The sequence below is a fragment of the Thunnus thynnus genome, chromosome 3 (genome assembly GCF_963924715.1).
Source record: "Thunnus thynnus chromosome 3, fThuThy2.1, whole genome shotgun sequence".
NCBI lineage: Eukaryota > Metazoa > Chordata > Actinopteri > Scombriformes > Scombridae > Thunnus > Thunnus thynnus.
In genome coordinates, this window is record NC_089519.1 from 13,685,234 (window position 1) to 13,706,590 (window position 21,357).

Consider the following 21,357-nt stretch of genomic DNA (forward strand, 5'->3'; position numbering starts at 1 on the left):
ATGGGTCATCATGTACTGGAACATTCTGCCTGTTTTGTGCCAGTCATGTTAGAGTGACGGACGAGGGGCTTCATCATAGCCTTGACCTCACATATTGACCCCTGCTGGGCCATGCCGGAGAGGCCAATGTGGCTGGTCACGCATGTGCTGAACCAATGAGATACAGCTGGAAAAGACAGGAGAGGTGAGGAGAGGAGAGGAGAGGAGAGGAGAGGAGAGGAGAGGCTGTCTCCTGCTCAACCAGAGAGAGAGAGAAATCCTGAAGCTCTGCCCACACACATCAGAGCTTCAGGACAGACTCCAAACAATCTGGCCCAACCAAATCATCTCAAAACAAAAAGAAAATTATATCAAATATTGGAATGAAACCACCAAATCACAAAGTAAATTAGAATTCTATTTGACCCTAAACAGCGAGTACTTGGCAGCAGAGTACCTGACCACTGTGACTGACAGAAAACTAAGGAAAACGCCATAGAAACAGGCCATCACAGGCAGAAAAGGCTACCTAGGGAGGCCAGGCTGTGCTCACTTTGTCAAAGAGAGGTTGACACAGAATCTCACTTCCTACTATACTGTGAGAAATATAAGGATTTGAGAGAGGTTTTCTTTGAAAAAATAAATAATATGTATCCCCGATCCTCAGAAACTGCCCTATCTATGTGTGGATAAAAGTCAGTGTGTAGTATTAGCTGCAAAATATGTTAACTGTTGTCATACATAGAGGAACAAGCTCTGTAGTAAATGTTTATGCCCATGATACTCTATCTACTGGACTCATTCCTTCACTATATTATGGACAACTTTTCTGTCCCGAATGGTCATGAGTTGAATTGAATGTAATTGTTATGTAATGCCTTTTATTATATTGTATTTGATATGATCGTGTAGCCTGCCAGCAATTCCCGCTATTTAATAAAAACTAAACACGAATGATTGTGTCGCTGATATATATTGTTGGACAGGTTTGGCTTTTGATGTTGCTGTAAAAGTTTTTTTTGGAGCATTTTCAACTTATCCCATTAAAAAAAAAACGCTTTAGTCTCTTAATTCTGTCCGACTCAGCCTCAAGCCCATTGTTTTCCACTAAAGATATATATCTTTACAAATGGCTGACGATTATATGGTTTTATTTTTAAGAAAGCTCAGTTACTTCCTACAACAACCGGGCACTGTGGTTTTTAGCTAAAAGTTACTCAAACAGGAGTAAAGAGTGCATTTGTTGGGGACTATTTTCAGCTGTGGATTAATACAATTGCGTATTTACACCAGCAAGATGGTGTATGTCAGATGGCTCAAAATAAACTACAGTGTGAATGTTCATGTTAATGAAGGAACATGTCACCCAGTGAAACAGCGTGGCTCATTAAAGTTTGTTTCCATCCAGAAATTTTATTAAAAAAAACCCCTGCTTGTCTGAGATGGAAAAGTTGGTGTATTGATAAAAGCAAAATATGACAAAGTGCACTGGAAACAGACTTAGCAAATAAATCATGATGCACATGAAGCATGTGACCTCAAGCTTCCATTTTGAATAGACCAAAATCATCAGCAAACAAAAAGATCAGACCTGTTTGACTGATGAAGTGACATTCCTCAAATGAAAACATCATGTTTTCTACATTGTTTTCCACCATATGAGGTTCAACTCAAGCTCTTTTAATCCATCTTGTTGTCCCCTCTTTTCGAATTGGTGCCAAGAGCTGTTCATCTCGCTGAACCTATCTATTTATCTATATTCGCATAATAGTAGTGGATGGAAAAAAACAATTTCTTTTGCAGATTTTCTCAAAATTCAATTCAAATTTGCCCAAATTTGTTTTTGGACAACAATGGAGCTCTGTCACACAGAGGAATATGCTATATCAGGCTTTGGATGCCCAGACAATAATTGTAACATCAACTAATTGTTGGTTGTGGTGTTTTCATGGGATTTGTTAACAAAAAAAAAAAAGAATATCACCAGACTTGTCCTTTAAAATGTTAAGAAAAACGAGTAAAATATCACTTGTGCACTTGCAAGGTGACAAATGCACATGGATGCACAGTTGTATGTAGGTGAAGGTAAACTTACACACAGGACATGCAGGGCCAAAGCTCCTTCTGTTCTCTCTTTGTGTGTGAACAGGTCTGTAGGGAACTCGTGCAGAGCTGGAAGAGACAGAGACATTCAGCAGAGTTAGAAATGTTCAAATCAAGTAGGTGAGTTTGCGGGTGTCGGTACAGTGTGGTTTAGAGGACATATTTTCAATGCCCAGCGGAGAGGTCAACCCTATGAGCACAGAAACCCATTGTACTCGTGTACTGACAAGGAGCCTTGCCCAGAGAGTACCTTGCCCAAGTGTGTGTGACAGTCTAACTGTGCCCTGCCAAGGACTGTGTATGAGCGTTGCTTCCTCAGAGAGCGACAAGAGAATAGGGACATGGAAAAAGTGAGCGCTAGGAGGACAAAGCGAGGGCAAAGAGGAGAGCGAGCATTATAAAAATAGAGCAAGGGATATTTAGGGTATGGCAAGTGGGATGGAGAGCAAAGGAGAGAGAAAGGGTGGTGAGAGTTTAACCGCAATTTGCAAACTCCACTTTTCCTGCATGGGAATGTGAGTACAATTGAGCAAGAGAGAGAGCAACTGTGAGAGCAGGATTCAGAGAAAAGTGGAAAGTTGGCAGAAGCAAGGAGTGTGAAGGAAAACAGAAAGAGGTGAAAAAGAGGGGCTTTGGATTTAAAAGGTGGCCTGAGTTATTCTACCCCCTTTCCATGGCTTCTTGACTTCCTCCCCTCTCTCAGCCCCACAGTCCCTCCTTGATTGCCAAGACCAGTGACAGGCGCTTGGCTGCTGGATAGTGTTGAGAAACCTTTGCCTCTCGCCCCTCAAGCATCAAGTCACCTCTGTCATCATCTCCTCCCACACAAATCAGGAGCCCATTCACAGGTCACTGCAAACATATTACAAACATATTACATATTGCTGTGCCTGTTCCCTGGGAAAGGCCAGCCAGGCACCAGAGAGAGAGTTAGGCTAATGCTAATGATTCAATTATGCATGTGGCAACATTGAAATCAAAAATATTTTATTGACCATTAAACTTAAACGGTCTTGACATCTTTTTGAAGAGAAAACTGAAAACTTGCAGCTTACAGAAGTCCAGTCTCCTGATAACAAAAGTTGCAGACATAAGCCACCTGACTAACTAGCTTATGACCTACATACAACCTACTGTTACTTCCAAAGCCAAGTAGCGTCTGTGTTTAGCATCAGTCTTTTAGCATATCATGAATATATAGCCATCACGTACATACTGTATGTTAGACTCTTTTACAGAGTTCATGTTTCAAAATGAGTCAGTTGGCGACAGCATTAGCAATTCACAGAGTTAACATTAGCTTATTAGCTATCTAACCACATATCTACTAGTAACAGCTGGTAAATTTGATGGTTGCTAGCCAGAAATGAGCCTGATTTTGACTGTTTTTGTCTGAAAGTCATTTGAGAGTCATTGTTTCAAAAATGGTAAGTAGTTAATCTTGAATTGGAAGTAGTTCCAGGCATCACAACATTCTGCTAGCTGCCAATCCTTCTTATTTAATGTTGTTCTGTGTAGTGCTTAAACACTTCAGTCACAGTCAATACATCTATAAGTTGATCAACAGAAAACTATTCAATATTTTTGATAATCAATAATGCCTTAAAATCAAGCAAAAATGCCAATTTTTTTGGCACAGCTTCTCAAATTTGAGGATCACTGCTTTCACAACACAGTCAATTGAGTATGTATTGGTTTTGGACAGTTGGTGAAGTGTTGTCATCACATAATTATGAAAAATACACAAGCTTTTATAGCAAAATGATGAAAAACCAAGAAAAAAAGTCTAAGCATGCTAGATTATGTGCTAGACTGTCCTATTTCCATATTGACAAAAGCATGATGCTTTAATTCTATTCTATTATTCCCTTTTATTGAATTGGTGTCAGAGTTTGGAAACCTATATTTAAAGAACAGAAACTCTCTGAATCAAATTGTTAAATGGTCTAGAAGGCTGATTGGAGAGTCACAGCTTAAACTAGCGTCCCTATACATCAGACAGTTACAGTGGATAACCAGCTCGATTTTAAATGACGACTCCCACCCTTTGCACAGTGAACTCCAGCTTCTTCCCTCTGGATGGAGGTTTATAGTCCCAAGGTGTAGAACGAAGCAGTATAAAAATAGCTTTGTTCCAGCAGCCATCACTCAAATGAACAAGACGTAGCGACATTGCACGGATGCTATAGAAGCAACATTTATTTATTTCTTTTGACCTTGTATTTTATCTTATTTATTCTAGTGGTTATGTATTTTAGTGTTTTTTATTGTTATTTTTATCTTTTTTAAGAAAAATTATCTGATTATTGCAGCCTTGAGCATTTTATCATGTTTGTCTATTGTCAGTGCTGTTTGTAAAATGCGTCAAGATGGATACCTGTCTTCTCCTTCTGCAAACCAAATCTACCTGGGTACAAATAAAGTAACCAGAACCACAAATGTGAACATCATGGTGGCGTCACAATAATAGTTTCTTCCCACCTGCAGCCGGCCTCATTTACAAGGCCCGGGACCCCCACTGAAGGTTGAAACACACCGCCACCTAACAACACACATCGGAACAGCCACCCCTATTATTTTCTACGTACGCCCAAACGCCACTTCAAACCACTGTCCTATTTCCAGCGTCGCTGCCCCTGAAAAAAAAAAAAATTTCCAGAGAAAAAGTACTGTACTTCAAAACTATATTAGCCCAACTACAGACGTTATTTACTAGTTTGTTGCTTGCTTTTCACTAGTCTTACCTATTTCACTTGAGCTTGTATCTACAATGCAAAAATAATTGTTGGTTGATCTGCTGCTTTCAAAACATAATCTCACTGCTCAGACTATTATTATTATTTTTTCAAGTTATTGATCAAAAATAGACAACTACAATAGGCCACTCACCCATTCATTGTCCTGCACTGTACTCACAGAACTGGAGTTACATCCGGGTAACTACTATATTGACGCACTGCAGCGCGATGCTTCCTATTTGTGATAGGGGCGGCACCTGATGTGTGTCATATGATGTGCCGTGGCTCGGTGGCAGTGGTGTGTTTTCAGTTTCACATGGACTCTACCCCCACCATGGATATTACACGTTATATTAACATTAACACCCCATAATTTCATATTTGCACATCTATGATCTTTGATCTAAAATGGTGCGTTACATATACGCAACTTGCATTATTATTATTATTATTAGTAGTAGTAGTAGTAGTAGAAGTTTATTTTTATTATTATTAATTGCACACTCCTGGTCAATATTTTTGTACATTTCATCTCATTCTCTTCTATTTAATATCTAAATTTTAAACCTGTGGCAGGCCTTCTTTTTTTCATTCTTTTCTTTTTGTATTATCAACGATTACTTAATTGTGTGTATATCTTTGACTGTTAGGGTTAGAGTCCTTGTATGTGCAAACCTACTTAATAAAGCAATAAACTTCATTCTGACACACACACACACACACAAATATGTATATATGTATATGTGTGTGTGTGTATATGTGTGTGTGTATATATATATATGATATTATACATACATACGTGTATATACAGATGTATATATACACGTATGTATGTATAATATCAAGTTCCTTTTAATGACAAAACATCAAAAGATAAGTAAATAATGAAATAAATAATAATTTAAGCAAATTAACTGATCAGTTGAAAAAGTAACTTTTTTCTTACAATTAACTGCTTGGCACGGCTACTGCTAATGAGACAACCGTGACTCAAATGCTAACAAACAGCATCCTGTGGGTTTAGAAGAGAATTACGTAATAGATTACATCTATGATGTAGTGGAAATCTAAGTAGCACGTCAACAAGATATGGTAGTGATTCTCAGAACTTGGGTGGCATCATAGGAAGTTGGGTTTTCTGCTTTTATTTATTTTTGTATTGAGTTACAGGAAACACAGAGATAGATAGAGGGTGTGATGATATGTAAGGATCTCTCCTAAAAAACGAATTGGGAACCTTGCAGTTACATGGTATGTGTCTTACAGAGTGTAGGATGCCTACTACCTCATTCGGGGTCACTAGAAAGGCAGGTAGGCCAACCATGAGTGGGTGAGTAAGTGAAAGAATGAATGAGTGAAAAAATTTAGTAGAGTAGTTTAACATTCCACCTACACTTATTATTTCAGTCTCACTCCTTCACAACATGTTGCAGAGAAAAAATAAAAGCAGAGTAGTAAACTACTTTCCCACTGTTTTCTCCCACTCTTCTCCCTTTATGTACTCTGTTGACCTCATTGCATCTACAGTATCTCACTGTGTTTGAGTGGCTGTAGTCCTCCTCTGCACTATGTTATGCTTTAACTTCTTAAAGTCTGTGCAATACTCTGGTGTATATCTATACTGCATTAATAATGCATTTATACTGTATATTTCAACTGATATTTCTTATTTATACTATTCTTGCATTTTAACACATTTATAGATCCCATTTCTCAGCATTATTTTTACACTGTTGATATATATTCTAGTATGATGTGGATATTTTTATGTATTTCTTATTTTCTATTTTTCTTATAATTTCTCTATGCTTATATATACTTCTACTCTAGAATGTGAGAAACTGTAACATGACCCTTAGGGATCAATAAAGTATTTCTGATTCAGATTCTGAAACCTAACACAATGCAGAGCTGCCTGTAAAAAGCCACGGAGGGTAAAAAGCAGCATCAGAGCAGACGGCCATCTCACAGCGACAGCTGGATATGTTTAATATTTACTGTTAGCTAGCTCAAACTCAATCCAGCCAAAATGTCAGGCTAGTGTGTGAAGAGAAAGAACAAGAAGCTCTCATGACAGGTTTTAGAGCTATATATGGAGATGAAAAAAGACAACACTGCTGACAACAATGCAATAAAAATCACTAGAAATAACAGAGTAAATGTGGATATAGTGATGCCTTGTAAGAGTGAAAGGCAAAACTGAAAAGAAACTACCTAAATTAGCAGAATGCTGAACTGACTCATGAAGTCTTCAAAGAGCCTGCAGATAAAACCCACACTGCTAATTACTGTTCCAAGAAGCATGACGTCCAATTTCCCATGAGAGGTAAGTACACGTGCAGCTGTGATGCATAACAACACACTCCCACAAGAAACCCACTGAACCTTCATGTAAACAAGGGGTTTTATACACATCAACACTGAAAGGTTCCACTTCACAGCACCTAGCTCTTTCTAAATCTAAATCACATGCTCACTAAGGTACCCAGGTATGTGGACATGTTAAAAATATACAGAAGTCTACACAAAGTATAATTCAGGTTAATTATAGTCTTATTTTCTTTTATAGTTTTGGTGATTGTTTCTAATGTTAAAGGTATTGCCGATACTGATAACACATTGACAGAAGATGTGTCTACAACAAAGTCCAAGGGGTAAAAAATGCAAGCAGATGTTAAGCCATGGCTACGAGTTTGGCTATCAGCAATAATTATTAATTAACGATTATCAAAGATAGTCGTTAATTATTAAAATCAATAAAATTATTAATATGAATTAATAATAACAGGGCACCATCCTGGACTCAGGGAAAAAGATAGTCAATCCAGTCTCAAAGTGTACTAATCTATGAATTTGGGACTTTGATTAATAATTAATTTAATAACTATAAACAAAATCACCATATCAGTAATTAGTTATGGTTAAAGGATTTGGAGTTCTTTACAGAGCAGGGGTTGGCAAAACTCATTCTTGTGCAACAATAAAACAGACAACAGGTATATCCAAAAGCATTTATTTAACAAAAGGGTAAAAGCAACGCACAATACTAATCTAGCTAAGTGTAGGGAAGACATTAGCAAGATGGCTGCAGTCACCTGGTGACTGAGCACATGGCATGCCGACAATTTGGCTGATAAAGGGAACTACAGAGATAAAAGGCCAGACCATGCGGTGTCTTGAACCACATGTGCTGCCTGAACCAAAATTTGCCAAACTAGGTTTTAACCTCTTAACTGTGTGGTTCTCTATTCAAAGCCAATTGGTGTATGCCAAAGGTGCCAGGTTAAAATGAGGTTAGTTGCATGCAAGGCCTAGTTACTGGATGTAACATGTGTTAAGCTAACATTAACCTAGCGGTGTGGCTATGCAGTAACCTGACTATAAGCAACCTTAACCAAATCAATACACGTACAGTACATTGTTTGAGTTAAACATTATTGCTTAGCCGTACTATGCTTCACTGTGTTGCTAGGCTATGCCCTGTTGTTACCAGTCCATGAAGGAAGAGATGCTTTGTGGCGTTCTGCTTTGTAGCTGGTGAATCCGTGGGTGAGTCAGGCTTAGAAGGCTTTGGCTCTGAAGCTGAAAGATGCAGGCGTTGCTGGGGAGACAGCACTTCAGTCGTGCAGAGGGCCCAGGTCACTCCTTTGTGTAGAGTTAGCAGCAAGCTAACTCCATTTCGCGGCTCCTGTACTTGTTAAACTGGCCAGCAGACTTGTGTTTTAGCTGCTGGCACAAAGTTGGCAAAGCTGGCACTTAGTTTCTGAGTCTTAGGCAGGCTCTCGTGTCTTCTGCCATAAAGAAGACTGTGTGTGTCTGCTGTGAGCAGGCCATGCAAGAGAGCAGAGAACTGCTCCAGCAGCTGCTGGAGGTGTGAAAGAGCAAGCAGCTGCTCCTGCAGCTGAAGGAGAAAGCGAGCAAGGAGCTGCTCCTGCTGCAGCTCGTGGAGAAAAGAGAAAGATAAGAGGGGAATCTCTAGTTTTGATAACCTGGATCCATGGGTGGAGCTTCACACTTTGGGTGCGAACCCCCAGGGCTCAGGTCTCTTGGAGTCTTGAAACATGTGGTAAACTGTGGTCCACATGTAGTCCCAACACAGACAAGCTGTAAACATGTCAGTAGTTTAGCCAGATTACCTTAACTACTTTATTTGAACCTAAAACTAAAGTGAGCACCCCCGAAATATCAATAATAACCTCACATACAACAGGAAAACTTGAGCACACTAAATTAAAGCAAGCACAATATTAAAGGTTGAACCAGAAAGTTGGTCTTCAAACTGTGATGGATGTTTCCAAAGGATAGTTTGGGTAATAATTTTACCATTTGCCTTTTTGTCTTATCCAAATAAGTTTGGTTAACCTGAGAGTTTGATTAAAACCTGTCTGATCATCTGACTGCTTGTGTTTCTTGCCCCATCTGACTTCACTTAAAGAGGACATAACATGCACATTTCCAGAGTAAATTTACACCACATTCTGGGGCTATACTGGAATGTCTTTGAATGATTACAATAAAAAAGCTCCTTATTCATCTTATACTGGCCCTATATGCAGCCGCTCAGCTCAGCCTCTGTCTGAAACGGGCCGTTTTAGCTCCTGTCTCTTTAAGGCCCCCCTCCTGAGGAGCCCACTCTTTTCTGATTGGTTAGCTTCTGGATGCTGCGTTCCAGCTCTGAATCCTAGAAAAGGTAGTATTGGACCAACTATGACAGGCACTTAATAACAACAATATATTTGAGAAGTTTAAATCTGGGTTCTGCAAGCTACATAGCACAGAAACTGCCCTCCTTAGAGTCACAAATGATTTACTCATAGCTGCAGACTTTGGGGCATGTCCCGTGTTATTGCTTGACATCAGTGCAACATTTGATACCATCGATCATTCTGTCCTTACAGACAGACTAAAACAGTGGGTGGGTATTACTGGAATTGCTCTAGACTGGATTTCCTCATATTTAGCCAACAGGAATTTTTAATTTACCTCACGAACTGCTCAGACTAAACATGGAATACTACAAGGATCAATCTTGGGACCTGTTCTGTTTACCCTGCACATGTTACCCTTGGCACAGATAATCTGTCATCACAACATCTTCCATATCTATACAGATGATATACAGCTGTACCTGTCATTTAAACCTTCTGACACCTGTAAATGTACTTCACCACATAGCTGTCTATATGACATGAAAAGCTGGATGTCCCAAATACAGAAGTTCGCATCACTGGCAGTGAACAGATCTCAAAACAAATATAGCCACTCCTTGACCCCTCACTCCCAGCATAAAGTCAGCTACAAAAAATCTGGGTGTTATCCTGGATAGTAACTTGAGCCTGGAGCAACATGTAAAGAAAGTAGTCCAGTCGTGTTTTCATCAGCTGAGGAATATTTCCAAAATTAGATCAGTTCTGTCCTTCAGTAACACAGAGAAAATTATACATGCACTTATATCCTCCTGCCTCGATTACTGTTGTTTACCTCCCTGAACAATCAAGCTATGAAGCAGCTCCAAATTGTTGAAAATTTAGCAGCTAGACTATTGACCAAAACAAAACTATTCTCACCCATCACACCAATCTTGGCTTCACTGCACTGGCTTCCGGACTCTTTTAGAATATTCTTTAAAGTGCTTTTAATCACATACAAGGCTCTGAATGATCTGGCGCTTGAGTATATAACTGAGCTCCTCACACCTTACTGTCCAAATAGGCCCCTCAGGCCCGCCAGTCTGGGTCTTCTACCTATTCCAGAGTCCAGGTTGAAAACAAAGGGCGATCGAGCCTGTGCAGTACTGGTTCCTCAGCTCTTGAACAGTCTTCCATTGAGCATCAGGTCAGCTGACTCTGTTGCTGATTTTAAATCTTGTCTTAAAGCTTTTACAGAATGGCTTTTTCTAACAGCTGAAAGACTACACTTCTGTGGTCATGAGCTGTTGGTTTTTTCCTTGAGAGTTTTTATCTTTTATGCGTGTGTGTATGTATATGCATATGTGTATATATGTATGTGTATATGTGTATGTATGTATGTCTGTATGTATATGCATATGTTTTCATTATTTACCTCTTGCAAGTCCCTAATGTTGCTTATGTTTTGAATTTCCTCACCTTGGACCTTTGTGCTTACTGCTTGAAAAGTACTGTACAAATAAAATTATCATTCTTCTTCTTCTTCTTCTTCTTCTGATTATTATTATTATCTGATGTCTTCACAAGGAGGAAGTAGAGGTAAAATTACGAAGCATTTGGGGCAGGACAAAGCCCTAGCTTTTGACTTGCAGGGAGTATTTTTATATACGTCCCCCTCAAGTTTTGTAACTTTGATTATACAGTATATAAATAACAGAAAATCACCAAAAAGCATGTTATGTCCCCTTTAAGCCATGACTCCATTAAGGTTTGCCTGAATACAAATACATTATTCATCAAAGCACAAATAGTGCTGAAATATTTGTTTCATACAAATATTTTGAAAATTATTTGTTTTCAGGAAGAAAAAAAAAAGTCAAATACCAGCGTGCAGGTCGGTTACATCACTATCTCAGTTTCTCTCCTCTGCTCCATTATTATGTCTATCAGCAGGTCTCAACGGGGGGAGTCACATCCACCTGCTACATGACGCACATTTCCTAATTTGGACATCACTCCCTGAGTTGGGAGTGTTCCCCGGAAATAAAGCTGAGCTACTGATACAAGCGAAGTGCTCCCAACGGACTCTCCATAACCTGTTGTTCGCCTTTCCACAAAATTAGGTTGTAAAAAATAGGCAATAAATCTAAAGTGCAAAGCAACAATCGCCTTTGAAGTTCTTCTCTAAACGTTACACGGTGTGCTGTCTCTGTGTTATGGGTGTATAAATAGGTAGAGGTCTGTCTGCAATGAGGCGATGAGTCAAGTTTTAGCTCAGTAGTCAGCACAGACATCTATGATCTGGGAGACTCATGAACACTTATTGTAACACTTTAATTTTCTGAAATTAAAAGCGTAATAAAAACAAAAACAGGATTTTTAAGCTTCTTTCCACTTTTGTTTGAATATAAATACAAATAATTTTGCTGCCTCACCAAATACAGATACAAATACAAATACTGGGCCCTCTGCACATCCCTAGTCTCCATGTTCCCAGATGTCAGCAATTAACTTGCCGAGTAAAATATTATTATTACCAATATGAATCTTGGCCAAAAGAACAAAAATATGATCCAAACAGTAACAAACAGGAGTTATCCTTTAAATAAATGCCATCTGTTACTGTGAATAAAAGGGAGACAGGATGACCTCACATATGGCTGTAGTGTTATACAGAAAGCAGTGTATCCATGTAACTATCTAGAGTATTGCTGTTTGCACTAACCAGAGTAGCATAATACAGTTTTAATAATCAGAGTAACTACAGTCAACTGAACAGGAAACCCTACAGCAACACAGCAAACTGGACAGCAGGAGTGTAGCCATATTGATGTGGATGGTGCTCTACATGAGCAGGTGAGACAAACAGCTCAGCAGCTGAGTCTTATCAAGTGGACACGGTGATGGAGACGAGATGGGAGAAACGGCAGCAGATGCGCTCATTGCCATAGCCTCATCTGGTTTACGCCAACAAGGATGCACATACACACACAAAGCACCCGCCTCACTAATGCATGCTACACCTTGCTTCACGCCATATGCCGCCATGTGTCGGGGGTGGGCTCTGAATGACTTTCACTTTATATGATGTCCATATGTTGAACAGAGATTTCTCATTTAATTTTTTTTTAACGATCAGACTGACCCTTGCGTTGACACATATTCACACTTGGCCCACACACTTCCACACATACCAACACACTCCAACAGCTTTACTCTTACTGTTCTTTAAACCTTCAATCATGTAGGAATAGTTGACTGATACTTTTTCTTAACTTTCACACATTCACACAGTAACACACACTGACCCTGTGGAGTGGCCCATTCACAGTTTTGTGCTGTTGACACAGCAGTTACACTGTCCTGGCTGAAGGTTAAACAGCATTAGGCAGGGGGGAGCCTTTCTTACACACCTCACACACTCTTCTAAGCAGAGTTCTCCTGCTATACATATATATATATATATATATGATCATGTTCATGTATCAAAAGGTTTTCACTGTGGAGCCAGAACAGCGACAGTTATATTTTGGCATTGAAAATAAAATTTGGCATTAAAAACAAAATCTGAAGTGAAAAAGGAAACACTGGCATTGAAACAAAAAGTTGTATTGGCACTGAAACAAGTAACGGTACTGAAAAAAGTTCCACTGAAAAATAAAACACAGACATTAAAAAAATTACAATCTTATTACCTTATTTTATTTTGATATTGTTTTGCATTGTGATGTGTTTTTCAGTAATCACCAAAGAGCTGCACCAGGGCTGGCAACTTCTGACTCCAATCGAATGTTTGTCAGACCGCAAGGCATACTGGGTAATGTACGCCTAGCAAGGGCCCTACTCTGTTTGCCAAAACGCAAACAGAATGTTGAAACTGAAAAACAGAATGTTTAAACTGAAAACCTATGACTATGAAAAAATACTGACAACATAAAAAAGACTGAAAAAAGACCGACATGAAGATTGACACCTAAAAACATCATCATAATGCAAAAACTATCAAAATAAAATAAGACAATAAGATTGTAAGATTGTAATTTTTTTAATGTCTGTGTTTTATTTTTCAGTGGAGCTTTTTTCATGTGCCAATACTTGTTTCAGTGCCAATACAACTTTTTCTAATACAAGTGTTTCAATACCAATGTTTCCTTTTTTAGGTCAGGTTTTGTTTTCAATGCCAATTATATTTTCAGTGCCAAAATATAACTGTCACTGTTCTGGCTCCATATTTCAGGGCCTTTAATATACATGGCACTGTTAACAGTTTCAAACCACAAAATCCTCAGAAAATCAGAGCACAGACAGTCATATCTTTTCATACCAGATACAAAGGAAATGTTTGAGGTGGCATGTTTGCATATAAAGTTGATGCGAAGATGCAAGTGGATGTGAGCAGATGTTTATTTGCTCTGGCTGGCACAAATTGAGCTGAAGCCACACTCACACAAATTACAAATGTGTCAACATGAGTAAACATTTTGCACTCCAAGGCTATACAACTTTAGTTCCAATTACGTTTTGAGATCAGTCAGAGGCTGAGCTGTTACACAAACATAGCACAGTCAGCAGGCAACAGCTAATACAGTCGGTACAGTGGGTGTTTGGGAAGAATAAACACGCACTGCAAAAACACACAAGTCATGCAGATAACACTGCGAAAATTGGCTTTGTATTCAATCTGTGAGCACCAACATTCAGCATTCAAAATTAAATTAAGTATTCAGCTTTTTCTTTTTTTCCCAAAAATGTAGCCATTGCTAATTCTTATGCTGGCCACATGTGATACATGGAGCAACAACCAAAGTACAGTATGCTGAATGTCTCACAGAACCCATTTGTTAACACAAGGACATATGGCCACCAACATACAACTATACAATCAATCCAAAAGCACAAAAGGTCACTGCGAAAATGTTTCTTTTAATTACGCAAAAGTTGAGTAGTGACTCACACTCACCCTGTTCAAACCGGGCACTTTTAGGTTAAACAAAAAATGCACAGTTGTCTTTTCAGAGCTGCCAAAAGAAACCTTACATCAGGTGAAACGTGTCAGGGTGAAATTACTCTACGCATACTGTAGTTGATGACCAGTTAGCACTCACAAATTCATGATATAGCCCTACACAGAGCAAAGACAGTAACGCTGCTGCTTCTGGTTCAGTAAGTCTATTTGAATAGGAAACTATTTTCAAAATTTCTTCCAGAAATATTAGATCACAAAGCTACTTTTAGGATTTGGATAAAGTTAATCAACAAACATGTCTTAAGATCAGATAAAACAAGACAATGAGCACACACACCGGTCCACTTTGATCTGTTTCATCAATATCAGCCCTCACTCCTGCCTTGGTGCCTATAAAGTGCGCTCAACTGTATTCGTCTGTAACGCAAACGCCATAGCAACGGAGTGAGTGTATCCTTGAAGCAGAGTGTGTTTAAGTGGCAGAAAGGAGAGGTGGGCACAAATAATAGACTGCTAGCCTTAACCTGAAGGGAGTCACTCTGCTGCTGCTGCTGCTCTGCAGTACACTTGCCATTAGCGATGACGTTTGATGTACTACATAGAGAGCTCAGGCTGAGATGTGGTGCATTATGCATGATGTTTGGGGATTGGGAAAAAAAATACATGTGCCCTGGTGTATGGTGGGAATGGTGTTGGTGTGTTGGGGGAGAAAGAGAGGGATGGAGGGAAGGAAGGAGAGAGTGAAAGATGCTACCTGAACTTGACAGCTCAGCCGATAATATTTGTCGTGCTGATAAAGCAGAATGTAGGGAAACTCGGTTGTGGATATGAGAGGAAGAAAGAGAGAAAATGATGTGGTTGGCCTGGTAATTAGTGCAGTTGCAAGTTAGGTCACTGGGATGAACCCTTAACAGCTGCTGAATGTGCTCTGGCCCCAACTACCCCTGCTGGCTGTAGTACACACACACACACACACACAAACACACTAACACCCAGATGGAGTGAGACACAAACACATGCACAAAGACACACATAAGGCTAGTGAGATTTCCATTGTTTCCCTTTCTGCAATCACCCCAGTCTCCCCGTACTTCTTCACTATGCACAATCAGGGGCAGTCAATGTATCAATCAGCAATCAGGCTTCAGCTTGCTGGGGAACATTCTGCCTCAGTCTGCTTCATTCTCCTGTTAGAGCTGACTACCCGCCTGCATCATCCCATGCCAGTCTAATTTACCAGGCAATTTGGAAAGGGCCACTGTGAGCCACTGAAGGGCTCTGAATCAAGATGTAGCATGACTTTGGCTTGTTTTCCCTGAGCTGGAGTTCTGCAGCACCTTTGCTTTTTCTTTATGCTCCACTGAACATGTTCAGATGCACAAGCGTATCATACTAGCTGCTTTCTTTGCAAAGCCAAGAACCGTCTGAAACTCTTGATGATTTTCATGATCAAAAAAAAAAAAAAAAAAAAGGCTAATGTAGCAAAGACTCAGTCTGTCCCCACCTCCTACACACATTTGAAAATAACAAAAGTGGAGTAAGGGGTTTCAGGTGACATATCTTCATTCCCCAGCTGGCTTTCTAACACTGTAGAGAGGTAGAGCTGGATATTACATGGCCACTCTGCCTTGCTGCAAAATTGTCCCAGTAGCCAACTGTGGTATGCAACAAAAAAATCCACTGTTGCTAAAAAAGCATTTTCCCCCTGCACACCTCCACTGCAAACAATTAGACACTATCGCAAGCCTTTTCCTTTAATATGTTTATCTGCACTGCTGACAATATTTATAGTACATTTTCACATACAGTGTGTATGAATGTGTTAATAGCTCAAATACAATGCGTGTGTTTAATAACTTTTTAATTGGTTAATCATTGAGTCTATAAAATGACATCACAAGTTCCCAGAGCATAAAGTAACATCTTCACATTGATTGATTTGTCCGACCAACAGTAAAACCCAAAGATATTCAATTTACAATTACATAAAACAGAGAAAAAGCAAACCGTCATAAGCATCCCTAAAATATAGCTGTGAAGTGGAAGGGGCCGCTGTTTCTGGAAGTGTTTTTCCACATTCTGTATTCCCATTTCAAATATTTCTTTAAAACGATCTCCTCAATGTTACTGAACCTAGAAAATCAGGATTTTCCTATATAATGTAATGATCTTATAGGTTTATATTCTGACCACCAGTTTAAATTATTTCAACTTTGTTTTTGAGAAATCACATTTTGGCCATAATTTTGGAGGACGGCTAAGAATACTACAATACTCATGACCGCTGGCTGCCGTTGCTATGGAGAAGAAGCCAATCAGAGCATGAATTAATTTTTTTTTTACTAATTCAAACCGCTTCCTCGCTGAAGTTGTAAACAAAACGCAGCACCAGATTTGATGAATTCACTCAAAAGTGACCCAGAAATTAAAAGTGAACTGATTCACACTGCAGACTGTTTTCTCAACATTGTAATATTTAGCTTCTGCCTGCTGTTAGCGGTGCATGTGACAGAATTTTAAACTTGGTGATTGGCTGTTTCTTTCTGAAATGCACCTCGGAGCCATAGTTAACTTTTGCTCCCAAAATTTTTATGTACAGTCTTGTATCTTCAACTTTTTACAAAAGAACCAGATATTTTCCAACACAGCTGTTCATCTTTACTGATGATTTAACCCGGGAGAGTTTCATGTTAATCCAAGCTGTAGCAGCGCTCAAACTGAGTAACGTAACGTAACATTTTGTATGGGAAAAACGAATGGGTTTTTTACCTCCAGAACCTGGGGGGCCCAAAACAGCTCCTCCAACATCGCGACTCTATTGAATTGTTTGATGATTAATTTTCTGTCAATCAACAACAAATGTAGTGACTAACTGTTGCAGCACTAGTGAGGTTACAGTTCATCATATCAATATGTATGTGGGCAAGTGTGTATCCTTATTTATAGAGAGAGGGGAATAGAGAGGAGGAGAGTAGTGGGAGGACTGTACACAGGCATATGGTGGTGTAACATTTACTCTCGGCCTGGAACTCTCCCTCACACATCTACTGTACAAGTCCCTGGATAACCACTCTCGTCATCTATACCTAAAACTCCCTCACTCCCTCCATCTTCCGCGTTTATTTATAACCAGCATGGAGCTGGGGATGAAAAGGTGGAGTAATGCTTCAGTGTCTTTGGGGATTTTCTGCAATCTCTGCTGTTTAAATATAAAATATAGAGCCAGGAAGCCCCCCTGCCCCAGCTATGCTCTCTCTCTAACACTTTCAGCCTTGTGCTTCCGCCTCGCTGATCTCTTGCCACACAGAGCAAGAAGGCTAAAACCACTGGCTGTTGCATATTTAAGCTATTCGTCATAGTAATTACAAGTAATATATGGATGTTCACTTCATAACCCAGCTAATGAGAGCAAATGCCTTGTATTAAAAAACATAACCACAGTACAGGTCACTCATTAACATGAAGCTGTCAAAACACGTGAACAGCAAAGAAACCAACAGGAATTCAACTGTGTTATCCCCCTCTTACAGGTCACACAGATAACCAACATGGATGTTAATGGTGTCATTACGGGGCAGAATGTGTTGCTAAGCTAATATATTCACAGTGAATTATTCACAGTACCTTAGAGAATGAGAAGCTGATGCGAGCTGCAAGTGTTAATGTTTCCTTACCGTTAATCACAAAGGTAATTTTACAGTGGCAGACACCTCATTGTGAACATAATACTCCATTAACTGCACCAAGTGGCAGAGACACAAGACCGGCCAGTTCAAGGCAGGATAATCAACAATGGTCCCCAAAAATGTCTTACCCATGATGATGTCACCTCTCCTGAGTGAGGCCGGGAGTCTTACGTAACACGAGGCAAGGCTCCGTATGCTCCAAAGGGGGGTTGGGGAGAGGGCACTTGGGGATGTGTGAGTGTGTGTGACTGAGCAAGAGAGAGAGAGAGAGAGAGAGAGAGAGACAGCAAGGGAATGCAAGTGTGTGTGTGTGTGCATGTGTGCAAAACTGTGCCCTGCTCCCCTCTCACTGATGATATAATACTTTCAGGCCGTTGTCAAGGAAACAAACAGGCACCGCTGGCTGGATTTGGCATTGGGGGGTAAGATGACGAGGGGAGGGGGTTGTCTAACTGCATTTGGATATTTGGATGGCAGGCTTCTATTTGGATTGCACTGTATGCGTGTGTGTGTGTGTGTGTGTGTGTGAGAGAGAGAGAGAGAGAGAGAGAGAGAGAGTGTACAGATGCTGTTGCTGTTTTGCTGTTCTGATGACTTAGCATATTATATTACAGTTTGGTCCAGACCAGATCCGACCCCTGGAGTAAAGGCTCGAGAGGATTTCACTCTGTGTGTGTGTGTGAGAGAGAGAGAAACAGATAGACAGCACTGTACAAACACACTATGATCTATATGTTGTATTTGAAACCATTTGATGAAACTCTATTGTTGTTTCAGTGGGTCTAATAGGTGAGTCCCTTAACAAAGACAGTCTAGCTCTATCAATCAACTATAAATTAGACTTATTGATTCACGGATCAAACTGTCATAGCTTTAATCACACTGTCTGAAAAAGTTTTGACTTTCCTAAATAAAAGGCCTCACCTTAAATATACTGGATAATAACAATTTGAATACATTTTTCACAGTGCTGTCCATCATTTCTGTTATTTATAGACACTCCAGCAATTTGGTATTGCACCTACAGTACATTAAAGATCCCCTCCAAACAAGATGTATATAAAAGAGTCTAATTTGAATAATAATTCGAGTCTAATATGCTTTTTCCAAAAGCTCAATTATCTCATTTAAATCTAATCCTTCTCCCTCATTAAAAAATCTGAATGTATGAATATACAAATATTATATATTTGTATATATTATTTAAAAAGTTTAACTGCTGGACACAGGATGTCTCCTACTTCACTGAAAAGTCCATTCTTATTGTATGTACGCTGGAGTTTTCAAGGTTCCACATCAAACTTGTGTAGGTTGTATACTGGACCAGGATTGGTTAAGCGTAACTAATGTCACAAATCATGCTTGTACAGTAGGTACAGGTCTTCAACTGAGATTTAAGGTGAGCACAGAGATAGCCTGCTAGTGTCAAACTCTGCATACACATCATTCTTCTCAGTGAAGCTCAGTAACCTGGGGGGGGTTTGTTTAAAACCTGAATGATTCTTCTGACTATTTGTTGTTTCATGATGCACTGGACTTCTTTTTAGGGATGTCACCACATTCCCAGATATTAACAATTAACTTGGTGAGTATAATGTTAATGAAAAACTACATAAATATGCCTTGGAATTACCTTTAAGTCCCTTTGCCAGGTTGTCATATATTGAATTATTCACTGTTATCAAACTGTCATATAAATGCTCTGGCTTCTACAATAAGTTGATAGAAACAAGGGGACAGTTTTATGCAGTAAAATGCCACAGCGGAGCTCCATTAGCAGATCTGTGGGTGCCGCGGTGGTGATGAATGACAGTTAAATATACCATTAATGAATTCCCTGCCAACTCGCTCCACATAAGAGTGTGAAGCACTATGGATTTGCAATACATCTCCCTCTGCTCTCTCTCTCTCGTCAACCTACCATCAATTGGAAGCTATCCAGCCCATAATGAATGCAATGATTCTGCATCTCACACTTCTGGCTAATTATGCACAGTGGGAAATGTGTTTTTTCTTCTGTGTATGTGTGTAGTCACTGTGTGCTTTCCCTCTGTGAAACACAACACAGAAAATATCTCTTGAATGATGCCATAGCCACTTCTCTAACAGCAGTTTGGTTTGGTGGTGATGATGGATTGTGAAAAAGAGTGATGTTTGCAGATTGCTTTGAAAGACAAACTGTGTTGGCTTTAGATATTTAGTTTTAATAGGAAAAGGAAGGAAGGAAGGGTCTTCAAGGGAGTGATCAGAGTAAACTCCAAATACCATCTGAACAACTTCATTTTTTTTTCACATCTGTTTTTCTATTCATGTCTACTGTGCTTTGAAGCATCAGAATGTGGCTGGACACATTTAATCAGCATCTAAACACAAATCTGTAGATAATGGGAAGAAAAAAAATGCCACAGCTGGCATGTACACTTATTTTGTATCCAGTCAAAGGGAATAAGTTCACTGGAGCGCAGCGCAATTGCCCTGAAAAAAGAAAAAAAAATATCAGACTTTCCTCCTGATTTAGAAAACAGAATAATATTGGCTTTCCTAAAGCTGCTAAATGAACAGCCGCTCAGCTGTAGGCCAAACAAACTCGCCTCTGAACACCCAGCACATTTTGTGTCTCTAAAATCCATACAGCTCAGAACTATAAAACAGAGAGACCTTGAATTTGTCTGCATGAAAGCAATGTCCTGGAGGGTGTTTGCGATAAATCGTTTATCATTCCTGTATTGTACTGCTCCTTTAATCTTTGCATCTTTTATTGTCAAGATAGAAAAAGGAGGAGGAGGGGAGTCTTGGGAACTGCTGGCTGGTTGAAAATGACAAATATTATAGTACCTAAAAATAGCTGCTGAACTTCAGCCCCTGCACCATATGGCTGGATGCAAAGCATTCTGGGAGTTTGACTTAACAGAGGTTGGAAAGTAGAGCAAAGAGTGTGATAATGGTTTTCATGTTAAGTGTAACACTGACAGACACACTCACACACAGAGAAGGAAGGGGTTTCACTTCATGCTGATGTCACAAAGAGTCATGGCTGCCCCTTGGAAGTGAAGCTGTCTATGCTTTAATGGCGCTGGGACAACAAAGAGCAAACGGTGAGGACAATAGCAAAAACAACCAGAGGGATGATGGAGCTCAGCATAACAAAACAATGAAAAAAAGTTGATTAAAGTTGCATCTCCCACCCCAGGGAATCTGTAAGCTCATCCCCGTGTACATCTCGTGCATATTCTGAGCGCACGTGGAGGGCTGGGGGC

At 39.6% G+C, this 21,357-nt stretch overlaps 1 protein-coding gene across 1 annotated transcript in view; it reads right to left on the reverse strand.

Annotated features, from left to right (window-relative positions):
• Positions 1-21,357, reverse strand: part of LOC137179576 (sodium/potassium/calcium exchanger 3-like) — a 64,160-nt gene that overhangs the window by 23,041 nt on the left and 19,762 nt on the right. The window contains exon 3 of the mRNA XM_067584369.1: positions 2,075-2,151. Within this exon, the coding sequence (XP_067440470.1) occupies positions 2,075-2,151 (77 nt within the window). The remainder of the gene's footprint in view (positions 1-2,074; positions 2,152-21,357) is intronic.